The sequence below is a fragment of the Hippopotamus amphibius genome, chromosome 16, assembly GCF_030028045.1.
Source record: "Hippopotamus amphibius kiboko isolate mHipAmp2 chromosome 16, mHipAmp2.hap2, whole genome shotgun sequence".
NCBI classification, from domain to species: domain Eukaryota; kingdom Metazoa; phylum Chordata; class Mammalia; order Artiodactyla; family Hippopotamidae; genus Hippopotamus; species Hippopotamus amphibius.
In genome coordinates this window covers 54,468,025-54,486,099 of record NC_080201.1, presented here as the reverse complement: position 1 = coordinate 54,486,099, position 18,075 = coordinate 54,468,025, and the positions used below count along the sequence as shown (strand labels likewise).

Below are 18,075 nucleotides of genomic sequence, written 5' to 3'. Positions count from 1 at the left end.
TGATATAAATTATAAAAATCCTTATTTTAGCAGGTATAGTATCTCCTCGTAGTCATACTTTCTACCTGGTCATATTTTATTCCTGCTGCCCTCCCCATGGCCTGTAAGGACTCTAGTCTGATTACTAGGTCTAGAAAAATGAGAGGCGGGGAAGGTTAAGTATTGAGGCTCTACAGTCCTCTGCAAAGAAACTATCTCAGACAAGAGGAAGACTTCCTTCTAATAGCAAAGGAGACAACTAAATATAGAGGTCACGGGCCTCAGCTTTGTTGGAATCTGCCCATGTATTTCCACCTCAATTTTTCAGGATTCTGTTCCTTCCCATTGATGCCCTGTGACATATGAGAAGCTACAAGGCTGTGAATCAATGTGCTATCATCCAGCCAATGAGTGAATTTGACTGTGGATCCCCTTAAAAAAAAAAAGAAATGCTGATTATATAAGTTCCCCAAAGTGTTACTAAGTAGGCACGCTCAGAGCTAAGACAGAAAATTTCCAGGGGTCAAAAATAGATTCTGAGCTTACCGTAACAAGTCGGGGTTGAAACTGAAGGCTCTATGAAGGCCAATAGAACTGGATACAAAGCTAAATGTTTAGTCTTTAGTGCAGATGGGAGTCAAGGTTAGAGGAGCTATACACATTGCTAGTGAGTAGTGAACTACTCAACACGATGAATGGAAGAACAGCTCTTTCATTGGCTGTGAAGAAAGAAACAGGCAGTCCTTATTTGCTACCACCATTTTTGAACCAACCTAAAGAGCAAGGTCAAACAGAAGGGCAGATATGAGACTCAAAAAGGAAACCTTTCTGGGACTTCCCTGGTGGTCCAGTGGTTCAGAATCCATGCTTCCACTGCATGGGCGTGGGTTCAATCCCTGGTCGAGTGGTGTGGCCAAAAAAAAAAAAAAAAAAAAAAAACCTTGCTGGAATTTTGACTGAACTAAATCTAAGTCCTGCTCTACTTGTGGTCTTCCAGTTACGGAAACAAATCTTTTGGGCTTAACACAGAGGTCAACAGACTTTTTTCTGTAAAGTACCAGAAAGTAAATATTTTAGGTTTTGCTGGCCACAGTGCTTATCATGACCACTAAACTGTCAGCACAAGGTGAAAGCAGCCAAAGATGATATATAAGTAGATGGGCCACTAAAAAAAGCTTCTATGTTCCAATAAAGCTTTAAAGGCGGTGGGCCAGATTTGGCCCTCAGGAGGTAGTTTTCCAGCCCTTGACTTAACTCACTAAACTACAAATTACCTTGAGGATTGGTGGGCTATCCTGATATCTACAAAACAAAACAAAACACATGAAAGGCCTAGGATTTCTGACGTCTAATGCAATTTGAGGTAACATGGACTTTACATACACACGTGGAAGGCATGGTCTAGGAAATCAATCTTGGAAACCTGCCTCTCACATTATACACATCTTTGGCTGAGTAAAGCCCTTTAACCAAACAAGTGAAATGAACTAAGAAGTAGGAGATGGTATTCAAACCTCCTCCATAACAACTTGTTCCCATCATACTAGGTTCCTTCCCTATACATCTTTTCCTTAGGGAATCTTTGATAAATTTTACCTGCAAACCTTACATATTTCGACTCTCTATCCTCAGGATTTGCCCAATCATTGTTACTTTGTAAACAATTAAAAAAATTTTTTTTTTGGTAAATTCTTTTTTCCCCACAGCTGAAGGTTCTCTGTGACATAGTGTCTGGAATGACCCAGCTACTTCCCCAATCAAACCAAGCACTTGAAAGAACAAACCTGTACCCTCAGGCTATCCATCCGTTCACCCAGTAAGGAAGTCTCACAAGGAAAACTAGGATGTATAAATTTCTACTGTTGGAATTAAAATAGAATCTTCTGGGCTGCATGGATTTATGCCTAAACTTCGAATGCATTAATTACAAATATATAGCTACCCTCATCGATATTCTGTATCTTTGAATGACTATATAAATGTTTTCTTTTTATAACTGATTTCCAGAGTTCTATTCCTTAATTTTGGCTATGTACACATGATGATAGGATTTCTTACTGTGAGAGATTAATAGGTTCTTCGTAATTTTCCATATTTTACATAGTTTTACTACCTGTTACTATAAAAGTCACAATATTTTACTATAAAATTGACGCTCAATGAAAATTTTAAAATATGGAAGTAAAATGTGGAAAAATTCCTAAAAATATTCCTTGCCACTGTTTACATAAAGGTGAATATTCCTTTACAGATGACAGGATGCATTAATACACACACACATTTGATTAAGGTGTATGATGTCCCTAAAACTGTATCAAACTATTATATGCTTCTGTCACAAGTCTTGGCCATCATTTTACTGGATCTGTTGTTGCACAAGTATATCAAAATATATTTAAATAAATTGCTACTGAATACCAGGAATTTGTAAAAGTATTTTACTTTTACAAAATTTAGTAACATCACTGATGTGCTACTCACCTTTTCTATTTTAATCTCCTAATCATAAATTCCTAATCTACAATTTCTGTATCAAAGGGACTCACGTTCTATATTTTGATATATACTCACCAACTTCTCTTCAAAAAGCAATTTTTCAACCCACTGCTAGGAAAAAGTGTGCAAGTCAGTCACTGAATCGATGTGCTTGATGAAATTACCAAATCCCAACAAATTATTCTTTTCCTTTTATCTCAGGACAAGGGAGGAGGAGTAATGGGGTAGAGAACTTGACAAAAGTAATCTACTTCAAACAGCCTCTCCACTTAAGAAATGTTGAGGAGAGTAATGCTAAAACCCTTGGAAGACAATCACATCAAAGCCTAGACGGAAGAGTGGAGAATAAGAAACCAACGATCACTTCATTTACTAAAAAACATTTGTTCTTTGTCACTGTCATTAGTAACTCTTTTCTGACACTTAAACCTCTGCCTTAACATTCTTGAAAAAAAAGGGTCAATAGTATAATGTCTTCTACATTGCAAGACTAACAATCCATTTTTCAGTAAGTCTATACTGTCACAAAAAATAGCTGAATTTATACTGTATAAAATCGACAGAATACCAGACAAAGTCCAAGAGGATAAGATCCAACTTGAAGTGAGGCTGGGGGGAAAACAGGAGCTAATCACAAGGGGATGATGCCACATTAATATTATGGATTGCAGTAAGGAGTGGTTTTCCTACACTTTAACTCTTTGTCTCCCTGAATTACTTTTAAGGCCACATTTAGGTTTACCTGTTCTGAACACAAACTTTTTTTAAAATATTTATTTATTTGGCTGTGCCAGGTCTTAGTTGCAGGACACAGGATCTTTTAGTTACGGCATGTGGGATCTTTAGTTGCAGCATGCAAACTCTTAGTTGTGGCACGTGGGATCCAGCTCCCCAATCAGGGATCAAACCCTGGCCCCCTGCATTGGGAGCATGGAGTCCCAGCCACTAGACCACCAGAGAAGTTCTCTGAATACAAATTTTTATGAAATTCTGGAGGTGACCACAACAGAATTTTCAAAAAGCTTTTCCTCATTTATTAATTTAACAAATATCTAGCACCTACGAAGAAGCTTGCAATGTTCAGACTATGTAGATTCAGAATAAACGTCTCTGTATTTGTGGAACTTACTTTCTAAAGGGCATTAACTTTGGCATGTCCATCATACTTTTGTACAAGGCCTAATAAAACTTATACTAAGGCTTCTCCCCTGAGTAATATTTAATAAAGGTCAAAGTTCAAACTGAAGCCCTTACTGTACCATTTATAAGGGTTCTCTGCTGTGTGACCTCCTGACTACTGGGACACGTTGGGCTAATGCTAAAACACTGACTTTAATGAAACAAATGATTTTTTTTTTCTTTTGAACTTGATGATTGGAAGAATTCACATGACACTTTTTTTTTTAAATCATTTTATAGAACTTTTTTCCTGTGTGGACTCTCTGATGGTCTTACCACCCCTATCACTTCTATAGGATTTGTCAGCAGTGTGCATTCTGTGATGAATTGTTAGATTGGAGCGCCAACTGAAGCTCTTACCACACGTCTCACACTTGTAAGGTTTCTCCCCTGTGTGAACCCTCTGATGAGACTGTAGCTGTGAAGACCGACTGAAGACTTTACCACACATGTCACATCTGTACGGCTTCTCTCCAGTGTGGACGCTCTGATGAAGCTGAAGACTTGAAGCCTGACTGAAGTGCTTCCCACACTCCCCACACTTATACGGTTTCTCTCCTGTGTGGACCCTCTGATGCATGTCAAGGTTCAAGCTCCACTTGAAGCCCTTCCCACACTCCTCACATCTGTAAGGCTTTTCTCCAGTGTGCACCTTCTGATGGGCTTGAAGGTGTGAACTCCGACCAAAGCTCTTCCCACACTCTTCACATCTGAATGGCTTTTCTCCACTGTGGACTCTCTGATGGGCCAGAAGATTTGAGGCCTGCCTGAAGACTTTCCCACACTCTTCACAACTATACGGTTTCTCTCCGGTGTGGATTCTGCAGTGAATTTTAAGATCTGCTCTACGACTGAAGCCCTTCCCACACTCTTCACATTTGTGTGGTTTCTCACCAGTATGAATCAGCTGGTGGATCTGGAGTCGTGAACTCTGATTGAAGCCCTGCCCACACTCCCCACACTTGTAAGGTTTCTCTACACTATGGGCCTTCTGATGGATTTGAAGATATGAACTCTGACTGAAGCCCTTCCCGCATACTTCACATTTATAGGGTTTCTCCCCAGTGTGGACGACCAGGTGAACTTGATAATGGGAGTTCCTCCTGAAGCTCTTCCCACACTCCTCACATTTGTATGGTTTCTCTCCTGTGTGGACTCTTTGATGTGCTTGAAGGTTTGAACTCAGAGTAAAGCCTTTACCACACATATTACATATGTATGATTTCTCTCCAGTGTGGACTCCCTGGTGGGCCTGAAGACTTGAAGGCCGACTGAAGCCTTTTCCACATTCCTCACATTTGTAGGGTTTTTCTCCTGTGTGGACCCTCTGATGAATGTACAGATTTGAGCTACAAATGAAGCCCTTTCCACACTCCTCACATTTGTATGGTTTCTCTCCCGTATGGACTCTCTGATGGGACTGAAGGTGTGAATTCCGACTGAAGCTCTTCCCACATGCATCACATTTGAATGGTTTCTCCCCAGTGTGGACTCTCTGATGGTCCTGAAGGTGAGAGGCCTGACTGAAGGCCCTCCCACACTCCTCACAATTATAAGGTTTCTCTCCTGTGTGGACTTTACAATGAACAGTAAGTGCTGATCTACGACTGAAGCCTTTCCCACATTCCTCACATTCAAATGGTTTCTTCATGGTGTGGACTTTCTGATGAGTTTGCAGCTGTGAGCTCTGACTGAATGCCTTGCCACACTCATCACATTTACTGCGTTTCCCTCCCATGTGAACTCTCTGATAAACATGAAGAACTGAGCTATAATGGAAGCCTTTTCCACACTCACTGCACATATGAGACTTCTCCTTTGAGTGTAATTGCTGGTGAAGATCAAAGGGGGCAAGATCCGTGAAGGTTTTTTTACATGCATTACACTGGTAAGGTTTTTGTCCTGTGTGAATTATACTATTCTGACCCAGTGTTGAAACCCTTGTGCTGTCTTTTCTACCATCATTGTGGCTATAAGATTTTTCACCCTTGTGTACTCCATGAGCATCAAGGTGATGTGAAATCCAACTGATGGTGTCAACATCCTCTTTACACCAACACATTTTATTTTTCAGGGAAATTTGCTGGTGTCTACTCTGATAATTCTGTGACTCAGTCCAGGAAGCTGTCCTCCAAGAATCCTGGGCTCCCCAAGTTGCAAATCTTGGATTTCCAGTACCACTGGGATCACCCACTTTATCATTTAATATACAGTTCTCATCTTTGGAAATCTGAATAGAGAGTCCTGCCCCAACCTGGTAAGGGGAATCACCTTGTTTGTGGAACTGACAACTATTTATCATGGAGTCTTGACATCTGGTTAAGTCCTTTGCAATTTGTTGCCAAATCTGCCAGCAGGAAAGCTCTTCATGTGATCCTCTGTCTTGAACGGCCCTCAACTCACTTTGATTGTTTTCTTCTATAAGGACAGAGAATTCAGAGATGTGGACATGTGAAAGCTTTGTTCAAAGATTCAAGATTTCACACTTAAGATACAGTATGAGATTTGAATGAACCTCAGGATGGTTTGGCTTATCTTTCTCACCACAAATGAAGTTCTCAGGTTTATATACTCACAGAAACCAAGAGATGGTCCATTAAACTGCCAACTACTTAGCATTAATGAAACCCATTTAAAACAAAACTACTGACATCTGACATGCTATTTAAATCATTTTTCAAAAATTACATGACATTCCTACCACAATATGGTATCAATAAAGACAAGCATTTTGCTGTGTTCACAGCTTTAACAGGGCCTGGCAGTTAGGGCTCAAGAAATGTATGCATAGGTGAACCCCAGTTTAATTTCCGGGATTCTCTTCAATTCTGAATCCCAGTTTAAGTTTAACCAAGTTGGAGAGGCAGAAGAGCTTTTACAAGTCAGGTATCTGAAACAGGAAAATGATTGGAAGGCACAGTTTGTTGTAAAGTTTAAAGGCTGCACCAGAGAAAGAGGTGCACCAAGTTAATGCTGAGGCGAAAATCAAAGGTGCTAAGAATCAGTGAGGGTGAAAGAAATGCATGAAGACCTATGCACTGGTTCCTTCTGAGGCATCTGTACTGCCTAATACATCCCCCCGCCAAGCAGGAGTCAAAATTTAGAGGCTAGGGAAGAATGCTGTCTTTTAAAAACAGCATGGAAAACTTTTGGACACAGGTACATCGGCCTTTAACAAAAATGAGTTCCAAAGGGAAGAATGGGGTTTATGAGTGAGCTGGGAATAAATTCCATAGCTTGTGATAAGTATTTAGAAGAAACAGACTAGAAACTATCAAAGAGTCATCAAAGCACTCAAGGTGACATTATCTGAAATGTCTTCTAAAGGACACATACAAATCCCCACACAAACAAAATGTTTGTAGAGGTAACAATGTAAGATCTATTTCTTATTATTGAGGTTGGCTTTGGAGGAAGCAAATGGGATGCAGTGGGGCAAACCTTGTAAGGGAAAGGCTAACTCACTAGCTGGCTATTTTCTGAGACCTGTTCTCCCCTGATATAGGGGATAAGGAAATAAGAGTTTTTTTTCCTCCTATGGGAGAGCTACCTAAGAAGCAGACATAAGAATCCTCATTTAAAAAAATATCTCCTCCCCAAATGAATATGCTCTGCTACTAAGAGCTCAAGGGAAGACACAGGGAAAACATCTTACTCAGTTTGCTATATTTACAGGTTGTATACATGTTTCTGTACAAGTTGATGAGGGCCAACTTGCAAAGAAAGGCAAACACACACATACACACACCATGGGCACCTGAGAAGTTAAAATTAGGCTAGAAATTCATTTGAAGACAAAAAAACATTTTCCAACATCCCTTATGTGCTCAGATTTGTGCACCACCTACTAGCTATTTCCATGGAAGGCTAATCTCTCTATCCATTAACTCATTCGCTTATTCAAGAAATTATTTAGAGTCCCTGTCACGTACCAAGACTATTCTAAGCACTGAGGCTAGTGAGCAATAAACATAACAGACCAAATTCCTCCACTCCTGGATTCCCTCCAGCGGAAGAGAGAGAGGTGAGAAAAAGTGAACATGAGGGGATGGATAAATTGGGAGATTGGGATTGACAAAAACACACTATTATTTACAAAAAAGATAACTAATAAGGAGTTATTGTATGGCACATGGAACTCTATTCAACACTCTTTAATGACCTATATGGGAAAAGAATCTTAAAAAAAAGTGGATATATGTATAACTGATTCACTCTGCTGCACACCTGAAATTAACACATTATAAATCAACTATATTCCAATTACTTACGTGTGTGTGTATATATATATAAAAAATCTCATGTATCAATGCTTAGATACAAAACAAGGCAGGGCAGAGAGAGTAAGAAAGAGAGAAGTGTATTATCCATAAGAGGTCCATATATTACAGAGAGGTTAGAGGACAGCCCTCTTATCATCTTAAAGGTGAGTGACCTGAAAGAAGTAAAGAGGCCTGAAGGATTAGAGGTGAAAGAGTATTCCAGGCAGAGAGAAGGAAAAGGAAAGGACTCTGTGGCAGAAGCATCCTTTGCAGGTCTGAGAAGCAGCAGGGAGGACAATGTAGATGGAAAAGATAAAGAGGGAGGAGAGGAGATGTATTCAGGGAGGTGGGGGATGAACAGCAGCCCACAGAAGACTCTAGAAGCCACTTTAAGTGGTTTTTATTCTAAGAAGTCACAAAAGAATTTTGAAGCAAAAACTAACATAACCTAACTTAAAGTTACAAAAGATCACTTTGCCACTTAAAGAACAAACTGTGGGAGAAGGGTGGGAACAGGCAAGACTGTGCAATAATTTGGGAAAGAGACTTCCAACTGGGACCAGGTTTGAAGAATGAGAACATGCAAAATCACAAGTTAAAATGAACAGGGTAGAGCTAACATTTACTAGAAATTTGAGTTCCAACTGCATATTCAAGATATTGAAAGCCATGTTTTTCAAACTTTGTATCATGACCCATTGAAGAAATAGCATTTATTTCACGACCCTGATACATTTGCAGAAGTATGCATTACTTAAATGAAGGTTGAATGACCTATTTCTAACCAATGTCTACTTTCGTGAAATCTGTTGCCACTGGCTCTCACACCACTCATGCAACTGGCCAGTCTTTGCTGCAATGTGTTCTACTCTTCCTAAGAAGCTTTGAAATTTTCTATACTATTTTATTTCATTAAAAATCCCACATAGGGCTCAATAAATTGGCTTTATAACCCACTAATGGGAGGGAGTGAAATCTGAAAAAGAACAGACAAGGTACAGCAGGACACTGTTGATTTACAATTCTTTTATGAAATAAATGAAAAAGGCCTGAAACACACTGTTTAGAAAGACCAGAGACATACTCTCGTGTCCCACAGGAACTGGAAAAGTCTGGTCCCCAAACTCAGGGAGCCATTTCAAGAGCCCCAAAGCCTTGAAACGCCAAGGTCACACAGACACTCACAGAGAGAGGCTGTCCTCACCTACTGAGACCAGGTTCCGGAAGTTTTCTACCATCACATCCTGGTACAGCTTCCTCTGGGCCGAGTCCAACAGCCCCAGCTCCTCCTCTGTGAAGGCCACAGCCACGTCCTTAAAGGTCACTGCCTCCTACAACAGACAATACCACCTCAATCTTATACCCAATGATCAGTGGAAGAGGGGCAGCCCCGAGTAGGCTAGGAGGATGATGGGAAGTTGCTCCAGCTCCTGGATGGTATGTAGGTTTCCCAGCCCCTGCTCCTTCCATCCTGCCAATGCCACACACTGACTTTCCTCAGCCTCACCAGAAGTGCGGCTACGAAAGAGAAAGCTTTGTGTATTTACCTAGTGCTCTCAGTCAACTCATAAGTAAACTCCCTAGAATTCTAACTGCTGGATCCTGAACTAAAAAGGCTGCACTTTTTAGTTATTACTGCCAAGCACCCCAGAAACATTTACCAGTTTAGTCCCGGCAGTATATGATGGCAGCTGCCTTCTCATTAAGGTGGGAACCAGGTGAGGAGGAGTGTTACATGTGGGAATTAACCAAAAGGCTATGTCAGGTCTCTGTATGAAAATTTTCTCTCTTTCCCCCATTTCTGTCTTTCACTCAAATGCAATACTCTGACTCCAAACCCTTGGTTTTCTGGGTGCGTTTGAGCTGGTTCCTCCTTTTTTCACAACTCCTATTCTTCATATTTAAAACAAAGATGAAACCAACCTCTTTATACAATTGTTCTGAGGTGTCAATGCAGTGACAAGTGCTTTAAGTACCACTGGACTTTTTAAACTAAGGTCCTGTATTGCTTTGATTAAAAAAAATACGCGATGGAAAAACAAACAAACCAGTAAATAAAGTACACACAGGGTCTGACTCAAGCATAGGGAAGACAAAACCTAACTCTGGTCATGAGAAAACTTCTAACATTACATATTTTTTCTGTGTGAAGCAGCTTTTTGGTCCCACTGTGCTGTGCCATGTTTGGATATTCTACCAAAAACATCCGAGGCACCACATATAAAACATACCTCTTCAATTCTGAACACCTAAACCTAGTACGTTAAGGGCAAAAAGGGGCAATAGTTTGCAGAATGGGTTTTTTGAGAAAAAGGTTAAATCAGGAACACTGTCACTGTAGTGTTCCTAAAACAGTAAAATTCTTAAACTAAATGTCTATGAATAAAGAATAGTTTAAAAAATAGATGCATAGGTACTTCCCTGGTGGCACAGTGGTTAAGAATCTGCCTGCCAATTGCAGGGGACACAGGTTCGAGCCCTGCTCCTGGAAGATCCCACATGCCCCAGAGCAACTAAGCCTGTGCACAACAACTACTGAGCCCACATGCCACAACTGCTGAAGCCCGGGGGCCTAGAGCCCACGCTCTGCAACAAGAGAAGCCACCACACTGAGAAGCCATGCACTGCAACAAAGAGTAGCCCCTGCTCACTGCAACTAGAGCAAACCAAAAATGAATACATAAATAAAATTTTTAAAAATAGCTGCATAAGCTTGGGGGAACATAATAAAGCAATTAACAGTGAATGTTAGGTAATGTTCAATGAAAAAAATTTTACATTGTATCTATGTTATAAATACAAACACACAGTTATGAATACGCACGATGAAGAGATTACAGAAATATAAAAGCAGCCAATTTGTAAGCAGGGAAGCAGTAAAGTGGAAGATATTCTTCATTTCCCATTTCTTCTTTTACTTGTGAAGAAAAAAAAAGATGAAATAAAACAAAAACTAAAACCAAAACCAATTAAATGCAACAGAAATTTTTTAAAAAAGCACACAAGGCACAGTCAGGTCCTCATATGTTCAGACTCTCCTTGAAAGACAAAAGCCCATAGGGAACTATGCTCAATATTCTGTAATAACCTATAGGGAAAAGAATGTGAAAAAAATATATACATATATGTATAACTGAATCACTTTGCTGAACACCTGAAACTAACACAACACTGGAAATCAACTATACTTCAATTTAAAAAAAAAAAAAAGAAAAAAAAGAGGAAAACCTATGCCTAATCTCTGAGTGTGAAATGGCATTTTTAACAGCAAGAAAGGCAACCTCTACTCACCTTGAACATGCTCATTTTCTCTCTCCTTCTGGGGAAGTGCAGAGTCCTAGGAAGACAGACCGGGAAAGGAGAAAGAAGTCAACGGAAACTGGTTAAAAAAAAAAAAAAGCCACTAACCCAAATGGTGCTCACTGTGAGTTAGCAAGGCACACAGTCCTCAGGGTTGCTACAGCTGAGCGAGCTTGATTAGCAGAGCCCTGCACGGACCAGATGCCCCCTGACCCCTCTCACTAGCTATATGAGGAGCGACCTTCCCATGCACACACAAGGGCCCCATCACAGGGTGCCTGCAGCTTCCACAGTGGAAGCTTATTCTTATTCTGGGTATGATGTAAGCAGAGACCATGTAAGTAAGAGTAGGCTCTGGAGTCAATACGCATGGGCCGTAATCTGGGCTACACCATTCACAAGCAGTGTCATTTTGGGCAAATTATTAACATCTCTTCACCTCAATTCTGTCATCTAGCAAGTGGGGGAGAACAATGGTATCCACCTCATGAGATTGTTGTAAGGTAGAAAGCTCTGAGAACACCACCGTCAGGGTTTCTTAATTTCTTAGCAACTGCAGTAAAGCAGACGATATTTTACAGTTAGAAATTATCCTTATAGATGTGTTTTCTACCATCAGAACACTGTCAGATACGTGGAGGTCACAGGCTGTTGCCCTGTTATGTGAGTCTCTAGACTTCTGAAAATCTCTGCTTGTCTTCCTAATAATTTTGTTACCTCAACAATAATAAATTGACACAGATGACTTTTTACAAAAGGTATAAAAATATGTTAAGTTTCTTTTTAAGCATAATGTACTGTTTTGACAATTATGAACAGAGGTGAAGAGAACTAATAAAAGCCAGGATTCTGCAACAACAATAAAAAAATAGTTTGACAGTCCATACCTAATTTAAATTTAAAAAGACAGGAATCTGAATTATAAATATATTGTTATAAACAAAGGAATGTTTAAGAAACTAATGGATGAAAAGACAGAGCTCCCCGCCATGGCAGAATGCAAACTAATAATTTAGAATGAAAGTTAGTTAGAAAATAATAGATGTTAAAAACCGGTGCAAGTTTGAGACAGTCTCAAAATACTAATTGCAAAAGGAAAAACAGTAACCTGGCAGACACCTTAACCAAGAAAACAAAGTTGAAGTCACCAATTGGGACAAACTTACAAACTGACATTTGCTTGGTATGATGCCCTGAGAAGGCTGCCTCACCACTTCTACAGCATCCCTGCTAATAACATACAACCTGAATCTAATTATAAACAAATATCAGATAAACCAAAGAAGAGGGACTTTCCACAACATAATCTGCCAATACTCTTCAAAAATATCAAGAGCCAAAAAGAAAAAAAAGCCTGAGGAAATTTTCTAGATTATAGGAGACTAATGAAACAAAAATTAAATGCAATGCATATAACTGGACTAACCCCTGAGCTAGGAAAGAAAACGGGCTCTCAAAGTCTTTATTAAAACCAACAAGGACCTACTGCATAGCACAGCAAACTACATTCAATATTTTGTAATAACCCATAGGGAAAAAAACCTGAAAAATAAGTGAATCACTATGCTGTACACTTGAAAGTAACATGATATTGAAAATCAACTATACTTCAATTTTAAAAAATCTTAAAAAAAACACTTCATTAGGAAAACTGAAAAAATATATATATGGACTGTGAATTAGATAACAATGTAATTAATCTCCTTTTGATCAATCTCTAGCTTGCTCTCAACTCTCAACTGGCTCCGCAAACAAAACAATATATAAGCATAAAACTGTGAAAGAGAAAAACTACACAGCACTGACACCTAATAGCGGCAATAACTAGAACCCAGTGTTTTCAACTGATCAACAAGAATTGTAGGTCTTCCCTGGTGGCGCAGTGGTTAAGAATCTGCCTGCCAATGCAGGGGACATGGGTTCGATCCCTGGGCTGGGAAGATCCCACATGCTGCAGAGCAACTAAGCCTGCCCGCCACAACTACTGAGCCTGTGCTCTAGAGCCTGAGGGCCACAAATATTGAGACTTTGTGCCACAACTACTGAAGGCTGTGCACCTAGAGCCCGTGCTCTGCAGCAAAAGAAGCCACCGCAATAAGCCTGGCACACCACAATGAAGAGTAGCCCCCGCTCACTGCAAGAGAAAGCCTGTGCGCAGCAACGAAGACTCAATGCAGCCAATATGTAAATAAATAAATTTATCTAAAAAAAAAAAGGAATTGTGTTGAAAGAGAAAGACAAGCCACTCCATAACACAGAGACAGACTTCCTATGGTGACAGAAATCACCAAAGAACTGCCTCTCCCAGCTAACATGAGTGACTGACTACTCCATTAATAGTGACAACTCCAGCCCCACTGTTTTTTTTTTTTGCTTTTAAACTTATTTATTTATTTTATTTTTTATTTATTGGCTGCACTGGGTCTTCGTTGCTGCGCACGGGCTCTCTATAGTTGCAGAGAATGGGGTCTGCTCTTCACTGCAGTGCGCCGGCTTCTTACTGTGGTGGCTTCTCTTCTTGTAGAGCACAGGCTTTAGGTGCACAGGCTTCAGTAGTTGCAGCACATGGGCTCAACAGTTGTGGTTCGCAGGCACTAGAGTGCAGGCTCAGTAGTTGTGGCGCATGGGCTTAGTTGCTCCTAGGCAGGTGGGATCTTCACAGACCAGGGCTCGAACCCGTGTCCCCTGCATTGGCAGGCAGATTCTCAAACACTGCGCCACCAAGGAAGCCTCCAGTTCCATTTTGTTTCTCCCATCTACTAGATACACATCATTACAATATTCAGCCATCAAACTGTGACTGCTTCTTGACAGCATCCAATCCAGAATAAAACCTCACTGCCTAAAACTCTCCCCAGCTCAGCTAACATGACCAGAAACCCTAGGAGCAGCCCTACCTACCTGCCTCTTACCAGGACACCCTGTGGTGTGGGGGCTTCCTTGCTGCAGTAAGCTAAAACAAACTTAGCTCTTTGATTACAGGTATCTTCCTACTGGTTTCTGGCTGCTGGTCACAAATGAGCAAGTGCGCAAAACATAAAGAACTGATGACTCCAGGTCAAGAATGTACGAGAATTCTTTATACTATTTTTTGCAACTTTTCTATAAGTTTGAAATTATTTTCTGTTATTTTTATGAAAATAAAAAGTTAAAGCACTTAGGAAATAGTCATAGTAATAACAGGAATAATGGTAGTAGCTCTGATTGTGATGACTGCAGCAAAAATATCCAGTATTAACTAAAAGTAACTACCAATGGATCTTCCCACTTCAGGCACAAGCCCTCTAGTACAAAAGATGGCAATGATTCCACTTCCCAAAGCCTAGGAGAGATATATCTTCATAACTTCTAACGCCCTCCATTTTGACTCTACACTTGCTAACTGCCTTCTGCACAAGTCCGGATTTTGCAAGGAGCCCTGACAGCAGACAATAATTAGTGGGGGGAATAAAATCATTGGGTTGAGTAGGGCTCCAGTGTATCCAGCTCAGTTTTATCTGTGACATTCAGCAGGGTCAATTTCCTAGGCCTCAGTTTCCAGACAAGATCCTTTCCTGAGCTTCTCAAATATTCATGTGCCCGGGAATTACTAAAGGATCTTGCTGTAATGCAGACACCTGGGCCCGCTGTGCAGAAATTATAAATCAGAAGGTCTTGAATGGGGCTCAAGGCTGGGCATTTCTACTCAAGTGATGCCAAGGCCACTGGTTTGTGGACCACAATTTGAGGAGTACTGCAGTTTACACCGGTCCCAAAGAAAACTGCCTCCACTAACAGAAACATGCACAAAAAATAACCAGACAAGAAGGCACTAAAACATTAACAACTATTATCTTTACAACCTAAAAATATGGGTAATTAAAATTTTTCTTCATATATATATATATCTGCATTTTCCATAGTGATTATGCTACTTCTATAATATAAATATTATTTGAAATAAATGACCCAGTTGAGAAAACTATCTTAAAAACTCATAGAAAAGCCTAAACCTTGTTCTCAAGATCCTCACAATTAAGGCCCAACCTACTTTCATCACATGATTCTAGCCAGTACCCTATGCTCAAAGAGACTATATCACAGGGATTAGCAAACTCAGGTGCTGGACTCACACTGCCTGGGTTCCAATCACAGCCCCACCTCCTACTATCTGGGTGAGGATGGGCCAACAGGGTTGTATTCTCTGCCTCCATCTCCTCATCTTCAAAGCAGACAAAATAGCAGCATCAATTCACAGAGCCACTGTGTGATGGAAATGTGTTCATTCCTACAAAACTTTTAGAGTGGAAATTAAGTGACCAAGGCTCAGTTATAATCACTACCTATGTCCCATACGTTCTACAATTTATATGAATATCTTAAGTAGAAGAATGCCAAGTCCTACTCACCTGGGGCTCTGTTGCCTCTTCCTCCGTACAGTGCTTTTTGAGAAGTCACGGCTGGGGAAGGAAAGGAGGCTGTGAAATATCAGGGCTATGTTTCCACCTCCAATAATTCATTACCCCCTCCTCCCCACCAGCTAGAACAAGTCCTCTCCTTCCAAAACAGGTCAGGAGTCCAGGACAATTCAGCTTCCTGGGCTCAAAGAATTTCGCTAGGAAATGGATGTAGTCCTCATTTTGCCCCAAATAAAACTTACAACTTTCACGCTGTGCACCTTTTTTTTTAAGTCAACAGTATGAAGTGGTAGGGCTACCTCATGGGTGAGTGGGTCATGTTAGGGGTGCTGAAAGCCGGGGAGACCCTCAAACCCCAAAAAGCACAACCTGAGCCCGCCCGATCCAAGGTTACCAAATGCAAAAAAGCTCCGCCCAGGGAGACGCACGTCACCACCCTCGGCCCTCAAACCTCCGCTTTTAGCCTCTTCTCCTCCTTCCCCCCCAAATGAAAAGTAGGCAAACGTTGGCACCAGGCGCATTTCGGGGATGTTTGAATGCGACGTGAAGAGCGGACCTGAAACACCACGCTCAAGCAAAAGATGGCTGCTACGCTGTCGTCCTGCGGCGGAAGTGCCTGCGACTACCTGGAGGGCCTGGACTACATTTCCCAGGATCCCGCGGGGAAACGTTTACAACGCGGCATCAGTGTAGCAGTATATGGGACTACACGGAGTATTGGACTACATGTCCCAGAATGCAAGGGGAGTGTTGGTGCCCTGCTACAGTACCACCCTCCTGGACTACATTTCCCCCCAAAGTCCCAGCGGAAAACGGACAAAGCCTCGCCCCCTGATGGGGAGGTGCCCAATGCCCCTGGTTTTTCACTTCCCAGAATCTCTGAGGAGGTCTCCGGCAAATGTCTTGCTATTCTTCTGAGTCGACCTTAGAAGGGTGTAGATTCCGTTCATTGAAAGGCTTACAAGCTCAGCAGCAATTTGGATGTGTTCAAGGGGCTAAAGCGACATAAATGCATTATCAGCCACAGAGGCTTCCTGGTAAACCCTAAAGAGTTTCACCATTGGAATGAGAGAAGGAAAATGGGCTTTCTTTGGCAGAGACTGAAGTCAAACATCAAAACACCTCAATTCCTGAAATTGTGTAAAGCTGAACCTGTTTTGTTAGTATCTTCCAACCCCTGCAGAAGCAAGTGAAAATCCTTTCTAGAGACAGATATCAACATCATAGGTCTCAAGTTATTTCTGTAATTATAAAATTTGTAATATTGATATTGGACCAAGTGAACTTTGAGGGGGAAAAAGCATTACTTGACATAGGGAAGGACACTTCATAGTGATAAAGTTTCAAATTACCAGAAACTAATAATCAGCTCATACTTTATAAAGTGAAAACTGACATAACCATGAAGAGAAAGATCCAAACTCATAATTGGATCTGGAGATTTTAACACATATATAGAGGGAAGTTGTAGCGCCTTAAACGCATATATTAAAATAGAAAGGAAGTTGAAAATTGATTTGGAAAACATCCATCTCAGGAAGTTAAAAAATGAATAATAAAACCAAAAAAGGCAGATGGAACAAAATAAGAGCAGATTAATGAAATACAAAACAAAATAAAGTAGATCTGCCGTACACCACAACAACAACAACAACAAAAAAACCCCAAACAAAAACCAACCAAAAAAAAAAACAACAAAAAACCCATGATACCAAGCAGGGGCCCTGTGGGGCTCCTGGGCACAAAGCCTTTGTGTGTCCCCTATGTCTTTGATTATAGGAAAACAGCCTTCATTCAGCCTCCACAACCTTCCCTGAGTTCCAGTGGGCAGATTCAAGCAGTTGTTAATTAATGAAGGCAGGGGATGCACGAGACCTGGGAGAAACAGGCAAGAGCAGCCTTGGGACAAGGTCCTGTTTCCCCAGCAACAATACACACAATATTTTTGAGCTATTTTGCAGAAGCTGAAACCCCCTCCAGGTGTGAGACGTTAATGATTAAGGATGGTATGCAGCCCACAAGCATGTAGACCCCAGACCAGCTAGACCTGAAGGTTGATGATGCTCACCCCTACTTACCTCACCACCGACCCATCAGAAGAATGCAAGACTGTTATTGCCTTGATCCTTATCACCTACCCCTGACCAGGAGCCCCAACTATAAGACCTCTCCCTATTCCCCAGAGAGGAGGGCACAGTTCTTGAGGCGCTAGCCATTGTGTTCCCCCTTTGCCAGGCAAAGTGATAAAGCTATTCTTTTCTACTCCACCAAAGCTCTGTCTCCGTATTTCTATTCAGCATTGGTGAACGGAGGCCGGGTTTTTCCTGGCAACACCCACACGCACACACAAACCAAAAAGATCATCCATTGTATAAACAATAAAGATTATTCCAAAAATTTGTTCCAAATTCTTTCAGGAAAACATCCTCCAAGAACTATTCCTGACTTAAGGCAACATGGCA

At 41.0% G+C, this 18,075-nt stretch overlaps 1 protein-coding gene across 5 annotated transcripts; it reads right to left on the bottom strand.

The window, feature by feature from the left end:
- Positions 1 to 3,598: 3,598 nt before the first annotated feature.
- On the bottom strand, positions 3,599 to 17,237 carry ZNF226 (zinc finger protein 226). 5 transcript variants are annotated; one of them, XM_057712014.1, is made up of 6 exons: positions 16,065 to 17,237; positions 15,605 to 15,655; positions 11,656 to 11,769; positions 11,208 to 11,253; positions 9,121 to 9,247; positions 3,599 to 6,072 (listed from the first exon to the last, which is right to left on the bottom strand). In XM_057712014.1, the coding sequence occupies exons 3-6, from the start codon at positions 11,667 to 11,669 to the stop codon at positions 3,884 to 3,886; spliced, it is 2,376 nt and encodes a 791-aa protein (XP_057567997.1). In that variant the 5' UTR covers positions 11,670 to 11,769; positions 15,605 to 15,655; positions 16,065 to 17,237; the 3' UTR covers positions 3,599 to 3,883. The 5 variants fall into 5 exon arrangements, with proteins under 5 accessions (XP_057567997.1, XP_057567998.1, XP_057568000.1 ...); XM_057712015.1 differs by having other exon boundaries at positions 16,170 to 17,237; XM_057712017.1 differs by lacking the exon at positions 11,656 to 11,769 and having other exon boundaries at positions 16,170 to 17,237.
- Positions 17,238 to 18,075: the final 838 nt, after the last annotated feature.

Bases quoted from the DNA above. Each gene is read 5' to 3' on its own strand.
- ZNF226 (XM_057712014.1), bottom strand. The intron at 9,248-11,207 runs GTGAGTAGAGGT...TGTCTGTTGTAG, and splicing joins AGAAAATGAGCATGTTCAAG to GAGGCAGTGACCTTTAAGGA. The intron at 6,073-9,120 runs GTGAGGACAGCC...CTGTCCTTATAG, and splicing joins CCGGAACCTGGTCTCAGTAG to AAGAAAACAATCAAAGTGAG.